Source organism: Caloenas nicobarica, chromosome 3 (assembly GCF_036013445.1).
Source record: "Caloenas nicobarica isolate bCalNic1 chromosome 3, bCalNic1.hap1, whole genome shotgun sequence".
NCBI lineage: Eukaryota > Metazoa > Chordata > Aves > Columbiformes > Columbidae > Caloenas > Caloenas nicobarica.
Window position 1 is genome coordinate 116769496 of NC_088247.1, and position 17219 is coordinate 116786714.

The window sequence follows — 17219 nt, forward strand, 5'->3', positions numbered from 1 at the left end:
TCTGGTTTTTTGTCTGAAGTACTAGGTGTATCTTACAGAAAGGAAACATTAGTGCCAAATTATTTATTCTTTTAGGATATGTGCTTATTTTGCTATTTATTGGGAGCAAAACCCAGGAAAATGAAGTTCCTTTCTTGTCAGGAAATTCATGTGGAAGAAGACTGCAGCATCAGAGCGTCTCTTTTTGGCAGCACTAGTAGGGCAAGTTCATTCCAGTTAGACATTTTTATTGTTACATTTTGTAACAATCTCACTTGCCGGCTAACCAAATGAAAGTATCTTCAGGTATTCAATGACGCTTCAAAAAGTTATAATTTAATACACAGAAACCAGTGTTGAAATACCAATGCAGACACTCTGCTATTCTATTCTAACTATTCTTCCAGGAGGCTGAGAGAACAAGTTTGATGAAATATGTAAAATTAGCACTCCAATCTCTTCAACAAATACGGAGAACTAGTTGGAATTTCAAGAGATATTTAAGTATTTAAGAATATAACGAATTCCCATAAAAATAAAAAATTCTTTAAAAATATCCATTCAAGTATTCAATATTTTTCAGGGTACCTAATTGATTTATTTTGCTTCTTTTTTAATACCAAAAGCTCAACACAAAGGGCAGTGATCATCGTCATTGCTGTTGGCAGGACAGGATTGATATCACTTCCTTACAGAGCACCTTGGCTTGAGAAAACATGAAAAAAAGGTCTGGTCCAATGACATCACCTATGTAAAGGTTTTATAGCGCTGAGGAGAATGAAAGCCTTTTCCTGCATACACTTGTACTGTATAGTTGATGTCATAAGACACTCGAGCAATAATGAAGTGATTCATACTGTAACCTCGAGTTGATTCACCCTACAGAGACTCAGTAAAACGCTGAGTCTCATCATACTTACAGAATTTGGTGTAGCTTAGCTGATTACCCTGGGGCAAGCCATACACGAATCTAAAATTCAGTTTAAAAAAATCCATCATATGTTAAGAAACATTTCTCTTTTTTTTATTTTTTTTAAATCAAACATCCTCTTGAAAAAAAACAAAACCAAGCTCTGAAAGGAATTCTGATTAAGTAGAGCAAAATCTAACAAAGTATTAGTTTATGTTCCTTTTTTTTTTTCTCTTCCAGAAATGTAAAATTTTAAGTAGCAGTATAAGAAACTGATTTCTTACCACGATAATGTTTCCCTACAGCACAACGGAGATTAATCCATCTCTTCATAAAGTAGGCAGTAATGTGAAAACCGTTGGCTGCAACATAAAACAAAGGGACAATAATAAGTGTAAGGCTATCTTGGGCATTCTGGTCTCCAGATGTTGCACATCTGTGAAGACAGGATCAAGAGAAAGCAGCAGCTCAAGAATACAGAAGAAAATATAACTTTAAAAGAATATTTTTGGAAAAGATACTGCTCATACTGAAATCTCTAAAAATTAGTATCTGAAAGGGGAAAAATCTAAACAAATCACTAGACACCAAGTTCTAGTACCACCCACAGAAATAAATCAAAATCAATTAATTGATCAGAGACGTCATCTGCTTAACAGCCTAGTGGCATGGTCAGTAGCTCAATAGGCTACGGTCCTATTCACTACAATGTTTTCATACATATTCTACAAGAAAACTACAGATGGTCATTTACTTAACTGCCTTCTAAAGAGCGGTGACCTACTCAAAGCTGATAGAAAAAAAACCGCTGGCTATAAAAACAAACAAACAAACACACACCAAACAACCACCAAATAAACATGGAAGGTATTATCTGAAATTCAATTGAATTAAGTGAGAAGTGCAAACGTTTAAACTCCTCGACCTGTAACACACACAGAGGCTTCTTCAGGTTCTATTGAGAAGGACAGAAATCCTTGTGCACCAGGAACATAAGAAAAGTACAGAAAAGATTATATGACAGCAAAGAGCCATGGCTAAGGAAATCAGCTTTGCCTTTTGTTCTACTCAAATTCCCAAGTGACCTGAGTACATCAGTTAAAACTTGATTCATAAAGGTATTTAGCAACCCAGCTCCCACCGAATGGAGAGCAGTTTGTATCAGTGACTCCTCCTCCGTAGTTTCTCTGTACACCTCACTAAAACGAACATGCAAAAGAGGGTATTTCCCATCACTCTGATGGGTTTTGCAAGACTTCAATTACTGCTGCTTCCAAGACAAGTCAGATACCTTAGGTGCAATTACCACAGGAAAGTTAGAAAATTAAGTGCTACTGCTGTTCTTCTAATCTAACCATTTAGAAAGAAGTAAGGAAAGCTTTAATTAAGAAAGAAGGAAAAGTTTGTTCCAGTCTCAATCTCTACTGAGCAAGTGCCAAGGCATGACTTATTTCTAAGAATAAGCCCCCAAATGCACGTCCTCTCCTGCAGAGTCCACAACTCTCCTACTTGTACACGATCTGGAGTTCACCAGCAAGTGCTGTTCAGCATCACCTCTCATTAAGAACTATAGTTATTGATCACAATCAACCCCTTTGAAATTTATCAGCCATCTTTTTTCCTTCCCCTCGGGAAGATATCTAAAATTTGACTTCCCTTTAGAGATCGAGTCAAGATGTGACAAGTTGAACCTTCCCTTAAAAATGATGAGCGCTAGGGAAAAATTTGGATGTAATCCACCAGCTTTATTAAGTGTATATTTACGAGCACAATTAAAGAAAATTACTTTTAGCTATTTCCAGTTTGGCATCCACAATTCTTCAGCACTGTTAGTAGTGTTAGCCAAATCAAGGAATTTGCCCTGTGTGTTAATAAATTATTAGTGTGATAATTAACGTGACCTCTGTAATGCTGAAAAAGTAACACTGATAAAAGCACAACTTTACAAACAAATCTTCAAATAGACAGTAAATATTTAGAGTCTTTCCACCTCCATTTGTCTGGGCTATTCCAAATATCTTTTTCTTGAGAACTTAAAACACAAAAGTGTGAATCTTTCGCTTTTCACAAAGAAAAGCACAATATTTCATTCCTGAAATTCTTTTATGCATTAGTGACATGTACATCTGGTTGTTTTTGTGGCTGTCCTGGTATTCTCAGAGATGTTAAGCGTTTAATCATATTTGATCAACTAATGGCCTGAACAAAGCCTCAAATTCCTCTTCAAGGCCCTGGATTCAGCCAGCGACTCTTCTCTGGAAGGGAACACCTACCTCACGTCTAACAAAATAAATAATTCAGTAAGAGATCAAGACACCTTGACACTATTTTTGCAGTGTCAGCTCAAGTCTGAAATTACCACAGAACCTTCACAGGGAGTTGCACCTGAGCTAACAAGATCAGCCCAGAGGGACTAACGCTAGAAAATAATTTTAATTTCCGTGACTATTTACTACTTGACTTTGCAGAAAAAGCCTGAACTGATGATTTACCGTTACTTATTGCTAACTGTGAGAAAACGTTAAGATGTGTTACATTCAAGATACCTATATTTTCAAAGTATCACAGGGTTTTGAAAGCCTCTTGTATGTAACATCTGACCTAATCCATAGTCAGCTGGAGTTTGCAAAACCTCCCTAGTTTTAAAGTTTCCAGAGTTACAGCAGAACTATAAAAACTGTGATATCCTCTTTCTGCTTCCTTCAAGAAAAATATATTATCCAATTAACCATTCTGCTTTATGAAATAAGACACTAAAAATAAGCCCCACAAGAAAACCTTCTTATCTGACAACTTCATGCCCCTTGCAGCTTTTTAATCTTTCTAGGCAGTTACTCAGTATGAGTCTAAGTCTGTTCTCAATTCCAGACTCATCCACCATCACTGTTGTTTATATATTAGCATATGCTAATGTTGGCTTTGGGCAAGCTGTGGATTATGCTCCAGGGAACATGGTCAGTGTACACTCAGCAAGGACCAAAAGCTGCTGTTCATGATGTCTGGAAGGACAGACCAAGTGATATGTACCAAATGATCCAGCACTAACTCCTTTTAAGCACATCATAGAAATTCTAACCTTCAGCTGCAAACACTGTTCTGCAGCCAGTAATATAGAGAGAAATTTCACTGATCTCAGGCTCGGCAAACCCACTTGGCTCAATCTTCCATTTCCTCTTTGTCATGCAAGGTAGACAAAGCTCCATTTGTAGATCACCAACAATTTTATTTCTGCTTCTGTGTTGGTAGTGATTTTGAGTTTTGTTTTTCTTATTTCAAAACTGTGCACCTAAATCATCAGATCCAAGTTCCAAAAACAAAAGAAGAAGAAAAACAAAAACCTGAAACTCAAAATGTGATAGAATTAAAGTGGTTCTAGAAAAAACACAGTTCAGTTGCAGTTGAACTCACACCAGCGCGTGCTGCCTTTTAAGGGAATGGTAATTTGCCCTGCTTGTTATATTTCATAGTCCCACGCCACCGAGAAGAAGCTTCAGCCACTGACTCTTTACTGCGAAACCATCCAGCAGCGCTCGTTTTTGGAAGCAGTCGGAGCCAAGGGGACTGGTAGCTCCACACGGCTGCCAAGCAGAGGCCACGGCACCGCACTGAGCAGCGGGAAGCCGTCTCTCCCACGGCTGTTCCGCACCATTCTGCCGGAGCCTGGGAAAACGCCCCCGAGCTGCCAAGTTATCGGGAGCAGCCTGGCAGGTGTTCGCTGCCCCACGCGATTCAGCACCTGCACGCTCCGCTAATAAATTCAGTTGAGTCCCCTCCAAAGCTGCAGTGCAAACCTAAGAAGGCCAAGTGCCCCCCAGCACTTCCATACGTCACACGTACCTGTTTCTCATCACACAGTATTTTTAAACCATCTTTAAAAAAAAACATCTATTTTTCTTCCCAGCCCAGATGTTTCGCATTCCTGACAGGTTGTTCTGGATTAGGACTGTCTCTATGTTTGGAAAGTAACAACAAAGTAAATCATTGCAACACACAGATATTACAAAAATAAGAGGATTAATATCTTATGCTACAATGGGAAAGTAAATGCAGAAGTGCATTACACTTTCTGAAATACTATATTGTACATTTAAAAATCTCCACTAATTGTTCCACATAGATTAAGCTATACTAGTAATAATGTTTACAGTATATGGAGCTTTTCATCTTCAAAGTACTCTACAGACATATTATTACACTGCTTTTTAGCCATCATGTCTTCATTTAAAATTATTCATCACCAAAACCAAATTCCTGATTGTTTGTAAAGAGAACAAAACAAAAAAAGGAACCTTTTATTCTAAACCTACTGTTAACTGTGCAGCTTTCCTTCCCCCAAACAAATGTACCTGTTCATAGCATTTGCTCCACAGCAGGTCACCATTTCTAATTTAGAAGAGATTCAAAATCAAATGTTGGCACGTAAATTTAAGGCAAAGTCTAGAATAGACCAGAGACAACAGATGCAAGTTGACCAGTAGAGACAAAACCAGATTGATTTTTTTTCTCCTTCCTGCTTCACAATTTTATTAGTATTAGTGCTATTCTTCTATCTGCTAAATCTTCTGAACACAGGCCAGTTGCCTTCACAAATAGGTGAGAGATCTGTCCCATCAAGGATGTGGGGATAAGATTTTGTTCCTGTCAGGGAATAGAGTCCCTGATTGGAAAAAAGACATTAACCTTTAAAAGAATCTGATCAAGACAGGATGAAATATGCCCAGCAGAATCCTCTCTGTTCTCAGAACTCTGATAGCTGGACATAGCATATTGTCTAAAACCTTCAGAATATGAGAAATTACAGTGAAATTGGACTGAGCCATTTTATATAATACAAAAGCAAGGTTATAGGGCTCTCCTCTAGCAGAAGTGCAGAATTCACTCCAAAACCAGAACTATACTGTCCAAACTGGATCCAGGATAAGGCATTTCTTAGCCTGCTGCTTGTCATGTGTATTCTGGAAGAAAGAACTGAAATGAAAAGCACGTATGAGACCATCTGGCTGGAAGGTGAGAAATGCACCTGACACAGGTCCTGAGAACAAAGCACCTCTGAGGCAAAAAGAGCGTCGTCCCCTCACTAACACTTGGGACGGAGAAGGAGAGGCAGATCCAGTCCTGGAAAACAGCTCTTAAGATACAGTCTCTCAACAGCCATCCATAATGTATAAGCAATCATAGCTAGCAGCACCTGCTAAAGCATTCAAGCAGATAAACGTAAAGCAATTTATTTGATGGTGAGTGTACCGTTACCACAGACAACAGTTTACTAATAGGAAACAAGATTTGATTTTTGTTGATCTCATACTCAATGTCCATATTATTAATTGCATGTGATGGGCTTTAACACATGAACTGCAAGCTATTTATGAATCCTCACTGTTTGGAACATAAAAACTGGATTCCAGAGGAAACCACGTGCCCAGACATCTTAAACCACTGGAACGAGCCCGACAACTGAGAGAAAGGCTGAGAAAGGCATCAGTTGCTAACAGCCAAAAGCCAGAGGGAGCTGGAAAACAAACTCTGTCTGACAAGAGGAGAATCTAAAGTCTCTTTGAGGCAGCTTTTTACATTTCCATTTGCACATCAAGCTGAGCATCTCTCCCAAGCTGGCCAGACACAGCTGTATCCAAATGGAGCAATGTCACTTACTTACACCACCGAATTCCTCAGATTCTGGCTAAAACGGAACACAGACACTGCAATGGTGACAAGTTTGACTTCCAGGGTACTAGGGAATCCAGTCGCTTTTAGAGCACATGCCTCTTCCAAAAAAAAAAAAATTTGTCCTTTCAGCCTCTGTGTTTTTTTCCTTGAGAATATCCATGAGCTTAAAAAAATTTTTTGATGCTGTGAAATACTCGAAAGGGAGGATTTTGTATTTTAAACATCAGGAATCTCCACAAAGCAAAGTCTCTTCTAGCACAGAAATCCAACCAAAACGTGGAAATGAGCCTTCAGAACTTAACAGACATGACGGGTTCCTCTTATTGTTCGTTAGAACAACATGACCGTGGGTGCCAATACTACAATGTCGAAAGACTTTCAAATAAAGTCAATCAGACCCTTCACAGATCTCCAGGCTCTATTTTTTTTCCCTGGTAATAGGAAATAACTTCTGCAAAACTTCTTCCCTGAGAGGAAAGGGGTTTAACCCTATAGCTCCCACAGCTGACAAGACTTTCATCTTCTACCAGTAACCATGTCTCTAGGCAAGGGTCACTAAAAATATCAGGAATATATTGCACCACATGGCTACAAAACCTAAGGGTTTGGTGAAAAAAGCCTGACAGTCTGCAACTGAAGACATGATGAGAGACAATGAGAAGGAAAGAAAAGCTACTAGCAGGTACCTTCGGCAGAACTTTAAAATGATGGTATGAATGTGAAAAGGTCCTTTCTTCAAAGCTGATACTGATACACAGCAGCAATAAATGTTCTCGTCTGTTTCTTTTGAGGAATCCTGTTAGAATAGCCCAGTGGGGCTAAGCGGTAGACATGGGTGCTCATGACTCCTCTTTTCTTCTACCCTGTCATCTAGAGGACACTTCAAAAGAGAGTGAGTTCTAATAGACACGTGTGGACTTGAACCAGCACGCGTTTCATGCTGCTGTCTGAATAAAGTAAGTTGTGCCAGAGGTTTGCGGGTTTTTGTCTTTTCACCCAACACACTCTTGTTGGCTTTATAATAACTCAGAACAAAAGAAAATTCTGGAGCTTAGCAAATAGGTGGAAAGTCACCACAATGCAGTCTAATGTATTTTCGCTTTTCAAATGCTGGCAAATAGATGGTAATTAAGTCGGCTGCTGAAAGGCTCTATTTCCAAATAAGTCTCAATCTTTCTGCTCTCACGAACTCTGATGCAAATGGGATACCATCAAAAAGACCAAGAACAACCCATAAGTGTGATCATCTGACCAGTGCCGCTCAGGTCTGGCAGTGAAGCAGGTGCTGGTTGTGGTGCAAAGAGCTGGAGACTCAATGCAAACCGGTTTGTAATAAACTGCTCATTTTAGCTTACTCAATAAAGCACCTGAATTACTCAGCTCAGTATCTGGCACTTTCTGGCATCAATGTTACATACGCTGAGTGGAGGGGAAAAAAAAAAAGGTACACAGAACATCCTCTTTCTCAATATTGAATAGCAAATTTAAGGTCTTTTATACAAATATACAAAAGACTGAAAACCATGAGCCTGTCTAGTGCCATGGGAAGACAACAGAAAAGGACAGACGGGCATTGCCCATATCCTCTAACTCGCATGCCCACAAAATATAAAACTAAATATCTTAATTAAAACAATAAGAGAAAGATACTCTGTAAACAAATACAAGACTGTCACCTTTGATTGTCTCTAAAACAAACTTTGTCATTTAAAGAACTTTGTTCCCCATGGATTTGTATGGTGAATATTTCAAAGGCAGAATGTTTTTCTCTGAATAAATGTAATTTGCTCTGCATTAGAGTATCTCTTACCTGTTTGAAGCTGATGGAATACATCAAGCCCTGTTACTATGCCCACAACACATATTCAAGATTGCGCTGGATATTTTTCCCACTCTTTTCAACCAAAAGCCTGTATTATTTGCTGCACTACTACATTTTTATTTACTTCTATATGTTTTTAATAAATTAAGGCCCAGGCACTGCAAAGCTTTGCTGGTGTAGGTTTGGTTATAGTCACCTATGCAAAGGCAGTCAATGGAAATACTCAGGGTGTAATAAACACGACGTATCTAGTACCTTCAGCAGTGAATCAAATGCACATAACTCTTCTCATTGAGTTACTTACACAAAGAGAGTGCACACAACTTTTCTCAGGAATTGGCCTTCCATCTCTATCTGGATAGATTTCTGTAAAGCCTTAAGAAAATTTTTCAAATATAAATAAACCCACAAAAATGTTTGCAATTTAAAAAGCTTTATTTTCTCTCTACCTTCGTCATACAATAATGAAACTTAAGAACGAAAGAACACAAAGGAATTTTGTGTAATATGGTAACACGGAACGTTTAAAAGAAATTCCCATTCATATTTAACCATGAAATTACACCCACAATTACTTCCAGTTATAATGAAAATAGAAAGGACATCAATGTTCAATGCGTATCTATAATGATTTTTTTCCTTAAAACGTAATGACAATTTTCTTTTTCTTGGGCTGCTGGTGATAGTTTGCGGACTTTTATATTGAGACTTTTAGGGAATGCAAGGGTTAAAGGTGTGGAAAACAGATTTTCTCACAGTTTAAAGAGAGCAAAACAACACATTTAGGAAGCCAGACAGCCAAAAGGTCAAAACATTACACTTCCAGGTCAAACTTCTGGTTGCAATTAAGTAAATTCCTCTAAACATTTCGAGGGAAATCATATTTCTTTTAGGTCTTATTTTAAATCCCTATTCTTTCTTGCTTACATTGTAAGCAAAACAATATTGCTCTCTTTAGAAACATTTAATAAAGACGAGTTACTCTTCTTTAACTTTTCTTAAAGGAACCTGACATTGCGTCTCAAAATAAAAATCAAATCTTTATTTTTTTAATCTAATTGAATATACAATTGAACTAATTAACAAAAAAAAAGGCAAAAGCAGCTATAAAACCTAGTTAATTAAAAAAATATATATATATACAGTCTTTCTTTTCCCCTTATAAATAATCTTTCCCTTTTCATTCACTTTCATTATCTGTATTTTTGTAGTAGGGTTTGGTTTGGGTTTTCTGGGTTTTTTACTAAATCAAGCTATTTTCCCCCTCTCAGGCAGTTACACAAAAACTCCTCTAACCTACGATGCTGACAATGGTCCTGATGCAAACATTTACGTGCTTGCTAAAAAATACTATCTATGTTAACAGGTGATGTATGCAATCATACATACGCAAGCTGAAAAAATGAAAACCTCAAGGCATATTCACACTACGCTAAAAATTTAGCTGAACACAAAAGATATGACCAGATTGAGAGATTATTTGCAAATGCTTTGCCTCAGCAGAATGCATGTATGATATTGGACTGCCCTCACCAGAAGAGGATGAATCCGGTACTTTATGTGTAGCTTATTCCAGGCAGCGCAGACTTGGAGCTGCCCCACACACATATTTGTGAAGGTCAGACAGCTGAGGGAGGTCGGGTCTGTCATACTGACCAAATAATTTTGTCTCTGGTATTTTAGACATTCCAACACAAGGAATTTGAGCATTAAATGCAGACCACAGAATCTATAAAATGCTTCTAGCGGAAATCCTATTTGCCATGTTCACAAAGGATGGGAGAAGATAATTTAAAGTCTTCAAACTGCAAGCACTTAAAAAAAAAACACATCCAAGGAAGCTGTATACTGATATCCCATCCCCTGCATTCCTGTTCCAGGTGACCATAGAAGCTTTAAAAGACTATGCAGAGCACATAAGAGAAAGCACCTCCAAGAGGAACAGACGTTGTCAAGAAGAACCAGGCAGTCAAATAAGAAATGGCAGGTGCTTAGGAACAGATTTTTAAAATCACTCCACGTGGATTCCAAACCTGCTGAATTCCCATTTGGGATAACCAGATGCTAAGGGCTCTTTCAAAAGTAGCTGGATGTTGCCTGGCCTAGAGGAGAGTCACTCTCATATTCTCCAGTGCATATCAAATCAGAAATTAAAGGTGGGATTCATCTTGCCTAACTCACAACATCTGTATCAAACCAGCATCCTAAACTTCATTTTTAGCTGATAGAGATTAATTGCCTATTCACTCCTAGACGGCTTTTATAAACTGAAAAAGGAGACATAATTCCATTTGGTAAATACACAATTAAGAGATACTGACTTTTTGCCTAACTATGTAATGGAAACTCCAAAGATAACCTTTAATTTGTGTAAATATGTGTCTTTTCATAAACTGAAGTACTAGCAGCAAAATTACTATGCAGATCTACTTGGATGCTATAGAAAGACCTTTATAGCTTGTGCAGGTATACAAGATAGGAGCTGTCAACATTTTTGCATGCAAACACACTTGTTTTTTGCATGCACATATACCTTAAGAGTAATTTTCATATTTTTTTATTTTCATAAAATTAAAAAAAAATATATTGAAACAAGAGACAAAAAAAGATGGAAACAAGACGGAAGAGAAAGAAATAGAATGAATTAAGGCAGATATTAATGAAAGGTTAGAGGTCAAGGCTGTTTGCAAAACCAATGCCAAATTCTCTCTTTTCACAAAATACACCAAATCAAACAACTCTCCTGTTGTTTTAAATAAATTATATTTCTTTTCAATACAATGCTAACTATATATAACACTTTATTAAGGGAACTATTTCATTTCCTATTCAAGACCATAAATAACTTCACATGGGAGCTGCAACTAGAGAAGAAGGAAAAACTAAGGAGAGCGCGTTCAGCCCACCTGTCCTGCAGCTGCAAACGTCTCATGTAAGACAGGGCTCAAGTGCTAAAGTCTCTGCAAATCTCAGTGTAGTAACAGGAAGACAAAAGTAGATTCTCCAGTCTAGAAAGTACAGAACTTTCTCTGACAATCTTTTAAACGCACCAACTCTATCGGAAATATTATACTAATGAGTTTTCCGTTTCTAGTGCAGGCTTTTTGCAGAAAAATACCGTGATAAGAAAGATCACACTGGATAAGATCAAAGGTCCATAGAGCTAAATTCCTCACTTGTAAATTCGCTATAAATGGCTACAAGGGGAGACTAAATACAAGAGCACAGTGTGTAATGGTTATCTCCCCAGCACTCTCAGCTCAGCCCTTCATTGAGCCAAAGGACATTTGTGAATTCTGTTCCCTCCTGGATCACCCTCCCATGTTCTTGTGGACTCAACATAAGTTTTTCATCCTTTGGTAGAGAGTTCCACAGGGCTGCTAGCTACCATGGCACTTCCAACACCTTCCTTTGATGCTCTCTTGTTTTCAACTTGGAAGAGAAGAAATGATTTTGTAGATCTCTGTTGCACTCTCCCTAATTTGTGTATTTTCCAGGCTGAAAAGTCCTACCATGCTTAACTGTTCCCTGCATTTTGTATGTTCCCTGTATTTCATTTCCTCATCTTGGATCATCTTGGTTGCCCTTCTTGGAGTTTTTCCCAATTCTATTGAATTATTAAAGTAAGGTAAGAAAAAAAAAAAAATCGCTAAAAAGAAAATGCCCAAACAGTGTATAAGTATGGAGGGTTTTTTCTGGTCAAATATCCTCTACCCTGAGAAAAGAACAAAAAAGAAATTTCAGACATATAACCCTGATCTTCAAGAAGAAAAATGTTCTGGTGGGGAAAAAAAAAAAAAAAGATATGCCATTATTTCCCCATTAGCTGACTGTAAAAAATGGGGGGAAAAAGGAATCTAAAGCAAATACGGGAAATATTAAATACACGATACCAATCAAAACATTTTTCATAAGTTATTGCCTAAGTTCCTGCATACTTCAGGGATCTATGTGGCTCTGTTGCCACTTCCACAGATTAACGTAAGTTTAAAGTCCACAAAAAATCTGCAGGCCACAAATTATAAATGTAAAGAAGATGCAATATAATTCTTTTGAGACAGAAATTACAATATGCAACTGCAAACATCAAAGTTCATTTAAAAGGCTTCTGTCCTCCCCAGTCCCCTCTGATAGCTCATCTGCTACAGCTTATTTTCCCTCCAGTTGCACCCATCCAATTTTTGTGGAGTTACTCTCTAAGCAAGATAGGTAAAATAATTCTGGGTAAAACCAAACAAATAACTGTTTCACAGCAGAGGAGGAAGAATTAACAGCTGGGAGGGTGGGAATAAATCAGTTTTGCTGCTACAGGATTTTAATGTTGAACATATGCTACAAACGTCTTACACATTTCGTGTGCTACAGTATCAGTGAACACTTCTAAAGCAGAGGAGGGCAGACTGAGAAGGCTGCTTTCCTTAAAAACACCATAATATTCAAATGGAAATAGGTCTGTAGTAATTTGGAACATTTATTATCATGATTTATTGTATATTTTTGGTGTACTTACAGAAGCCAAGCAAATAGTTTCATAAGCAGAACAGAAAAGTATTTTCTTATGAAACTGCATCTCATGCATTTTTCTATATTAAATAAGATGTGAACTTTGACTCCAGATCTTTGTAAGGCTGAACTATTCATAGTAGTGCTTGTACTTCCTCCAGTTTCTCATTTCAAGAGTTTATCAGAAGCTAACGTCTGAAAATGTAATTTCTGAGACTTCTACCTGTTCATAAAGTTCAAACACATTTGCAAAAAGCAACTGGGGGAAAAGATGGATGGAGAGACACACACAGACAAAACATGACCACAAAAAGCCCTATCTCCTGAGAAAACTAGGTTAAAACCACTAAAAATACACAATCTCAGAGAAAGCAGACAAAAATCAAGCTGGGAGCTCTCTGTGCCATGTGACAGCATGCCCTCTAACTATTTTCACTATAGAAGAGACTGTACAACAAAAAGATCTGAAATCAGAGCAAAAATGTTCTACCCTCAAGCCAAGAAAAACAGCAAGGATGCTAGGGAAGGAATGAGAAGAGATCTGAAAACTACTTGTAGGATAAACCTAGTTAACTTTTTCATCCCTCCTTTACAAGATACCTTCTTCCTTCCTTCCGTTTCTAACATGGACATTCCTTCCAGCCATATTTTCTTTCCGCATCCTCCTTTTTCTTTCCTCTGTGCCCATGTAAACTTTGCCTTTTTCCTTAATTTTCTACAGTCCTCTCTTGGCTTTTCTCCTGCATTTACTATCTTCACTCAAGTCCTCTTTATAGCCTCTTGTTACTTAATTCTCATTGCTATTAATCAAAACCAGCGAGCTCCTATGGAACATGAAAAAACAGGCTCTGCTTTTCACTTAAAGTCTACAGTAAGTGAGCGTCACGACACACCAAGATGCTTGACATCATCACAAAAATAAGTATTTGATATTGAGTAGCGCAAGTGGTGCAAAGTGAAAACATACAGTGCATAAAGATAAAAGCATAAGTTCTGACTTTAAAAATCATACATTTGTAAAGTGAAGTAATGTTTTTTGTTTAACGAATGAGAGAAATTCATTAATACATGGGTTTGTTATTGGGTGACTTGCATCCATTGAACTTCAAATAATGCAAGTGAACCATACCTGATCAATACCCTCCTTGCTTGATTTTGGCCATGAAAATTGGATGCAGGCAAAATGAAATCTTTGAAAATCTACCCAATTTTAATTTTCTCTTAAAAAAATAAAACAACCAAAAAGTCAAACCAACATCAAACACATTTGGACATTAATTAAACCAAGGAAATGGAGAGTTTATACCAAAGCTTGTATCCAAAGACTAAATTAAAGCTTACTTTGGCAAATGGTTCATACTGGTCATTTGGGAGGGGTGGGGAAATTGTTCAGACAGAAGGAAGAATAGGAAGAACTTGCTTGTCTTGGCTACTTTTTCTCATTTTTCCATTCTTTCTTTCTTTCTTTCTTCTCCTGTGTGTAACACCCACAGATTTCCTAATGAGATGGTATGCGACCCACCACACACTGCTGTGTGGGTGTAACTTAAATGAAAAAGAAATGTAAATTAACAAGTAACATGCATGGATATTTATATTATGTGCCACAAAACTGAAAGGTGGTATTAAATAATACAAATCATAATATAACATTAATACTAAAAAGAAATTGTGATAGGTGAAAATTTTATCTTCAAAAATAGTTATGGCAGCCAGTTTAACAAAAGTCTTCTCTGCTCAGCAGATCAAGGCAGCAGGATGAGATCTGCTCATCCAAGTAAGGTAGCTTGGCTTCTATTTCTGAAGAAAATTCTAATACAACATGCTTTGATATTAGAGGTACTCTAAAATCTTGCTAATATTGGTCTAACAATTCTGATTCTAATAGATTTTGGATACATCCTGCAATGTGGAGAGCAAACTAATATTGACCCTTCAAATAGGGGTGGAGTGCTGACTTGGGACACTTGAAGTAGTAAATAACCAGATAACAAGCATCTTAATATTCCTTCTAGAGAGACACTCTTCCTTGCAATAGTGGGGGTTTTACAGCACTGAAACTCTAGACAGAGACTTGCATAACTTTGAGCAAAAGAAACCACAGAGAGTTTGAAGAGCTCAAAACTTGGAATAACCTCCAAATGCAACAATAGCTGCAAGCTTAAACATCTCAGCAGCAGCACCTACAGCACATATTTGCAGTTACCCACGTACCAAACCTGCGCACTTCTTGGTGTACTCCAAAACACTGCTGGCCAAACACTGGCCAGCTATCTTGCACTTCATCTGTTTATGATAAAAAACACAAAAATGTATCATTGTACTGTACAAACACAATCTGTGATCCTAGAGAGGAAGGCAAAATACGAGAGGTTTTGGAGCCATTTGAGTGATGAAAACTGCTGAAGACTATTAGCCACGTCGCTCACCTAAAAGGGTCCCAGTTGCTCTGGTGAACACCCACCTATTCTGCTATTTCCTTCTCAGGTAAGAACAGACTTGCACATAACTTGAATAAACTTGATTCTTGGCTGTGAACAAAGCACTCCTTTCTTACAAATTACAGCCCTGAGCAAGGCAGGCTGAAAGAAGCGGAAAGAGGTGGACTTGGAAATTAAGTTCTACATGAATGTTCGTTATCGCAGACTCTTTTCTTCCTTTATTTCTTTAGTGTTAATTAATGACAGCGAGATTAACTGCAGAAAACTGATGGAACAGTAATTCTGCCTCATCTGAAGCAAATATCCTTTAATCTAAAACTGTTACAGATATTACTGATGACCTTCTCAAATGTATATCCTTAAGTTTTTCATTTTCAGGAAATAAGGGGAAACGTCAAGCAGAAGATCTGTTCACAATGCTGGGCAGCATATCAGTATCCTTACTGAAAAGTCGGTGATATAAAAGAAAATAAGACTCTAAAATCTCAAGAACATCCTCACATTAGTGTTGCATCTGTCTGCATCCTTAAAGACAATTATAATGCCTGGCAGTATTATCTTACAAAATCATTGATTTTGAAAACCAAATCTTTACTGAGGCAGGAAACTTTAAAAAGTGAATAACAAAAAACATCACTTGGTAAAAGAAAACACATAAAAACCTCAATGAATCTCAGAAATTCTGATCCCACCCTCCGTAGTATCTCTCTGCTTTCACTGTAAAAAAAAAAAAAGTCTATTTGTCCACTTAAAACCAGACAAGTACAGGGATCTGAAAGCTCATGTGTTGTATAAACATTAATAATATTTTAAAGGGATAAATTGTTGTTATAACTTGCAAGGAAGAAAAGGGTTTGAAAATCCTTTAGTGTCCTGAAGCACTTTACTCACGCGGTATAATGTTTTTGCAGGCTGAAAAAACCCCTCCTGTCATGCCATTGCAATCTGGCTCCCATATATGCCTAAAATTTTGCAATAACAATCCAACCATGCAGTATTTAACCTGTGTTTTCTTTATTAAAAATACTCAGTAATATTTATGATAGTGTTTAAAGCTGCAACCATCAACTAGAATTCTACAGGAATATACCTTTTCAATAACTGAAAACATTTTGAGAGGCAAAGAATTTGTTCAGAACTAAAATTGTTAATATGAAACACAATGAATTAAAAAAATTGTATCAGGATACTGATTGTATATTGTAAGTATGCAAATACACTAATTACAGAATTCATATTTCAGTACAGATCTACTTCACTACATTTAAGGAAATGTGAGAAACCATAGGCAACACAGGGCTTTACTACTGCAGCCCTTCTTTTCTGTGACAAGTTTATAACACGCTCCAAGCTGGCAATAAAAAAAAAAGTCACTACTTCCTAAGAACTACTTAAAAATAAATTGCTCGTGTGATATAACACCAACAGATAAGCCTATCGACTGTAAAACCCACCATGATGACCAGAACAGCTAGTGAAATAACATTAAGCAAAAACTGGCAAGCCATTTCACCTGAAAGATGACCTAACATTAGAGCACAAGCCATAGCGATCATTATCTTTAGTTTAAAAATTGCACTTATTAGTCTCACCACCCTCACATACAGGAAAAAAAAAAGTTCCAAGTAGGTAAACGGTCTTACTACTGTTCTCCACCACACAATAATTACTCCCAAGGCCATCGACGCTACTGCCAAGCCTGTAGTAACACCGGTGAAAAAAAGCCGTTTATCACATCATAGCATATTTTAAGAATGAACAGATTGTCAGAAGAGGAAGAAGCTATTATTTCTAAAATAAAAACTTTTAAACTAAATCTTCAAATAGAAACTAACTTAAACCAGCAAGATTTCCATCAATTTTGGAGGACCCAGGATTTTACCATTTATTCTTTTTA

At 37.3% G+C, this 17219-nt stretch overlaps 1 protein-coding gene across 3 annotated transcripts in view; it reads right to left on the reverse strand.

The window, feature by feature from the left end:
* SLX4IP (SLX4 interacting protein) overlaps nt 1-17219 on the reverse strand; it is a 75900-nt gene that overhangs the window by 18120 nt on the left and 40561 nt on the right. For all 3 annotated transcript variants that reach the window (XR_010605981.1, XM_065632008.1, XM_065632007.1), the window contains one exon: nt 1174-1251. Coding sequence is in view for 2 of the 3 variants with exons in the window: in XM_065632008.1 (XP_065488080.1) it covers nt 1174-1251 (78 nt within the window). In the remaining variant the exon portion in view is untranslated. The remainder of the gene's footprint in view (nt 1-1173; nt 1252-17219) is intronic.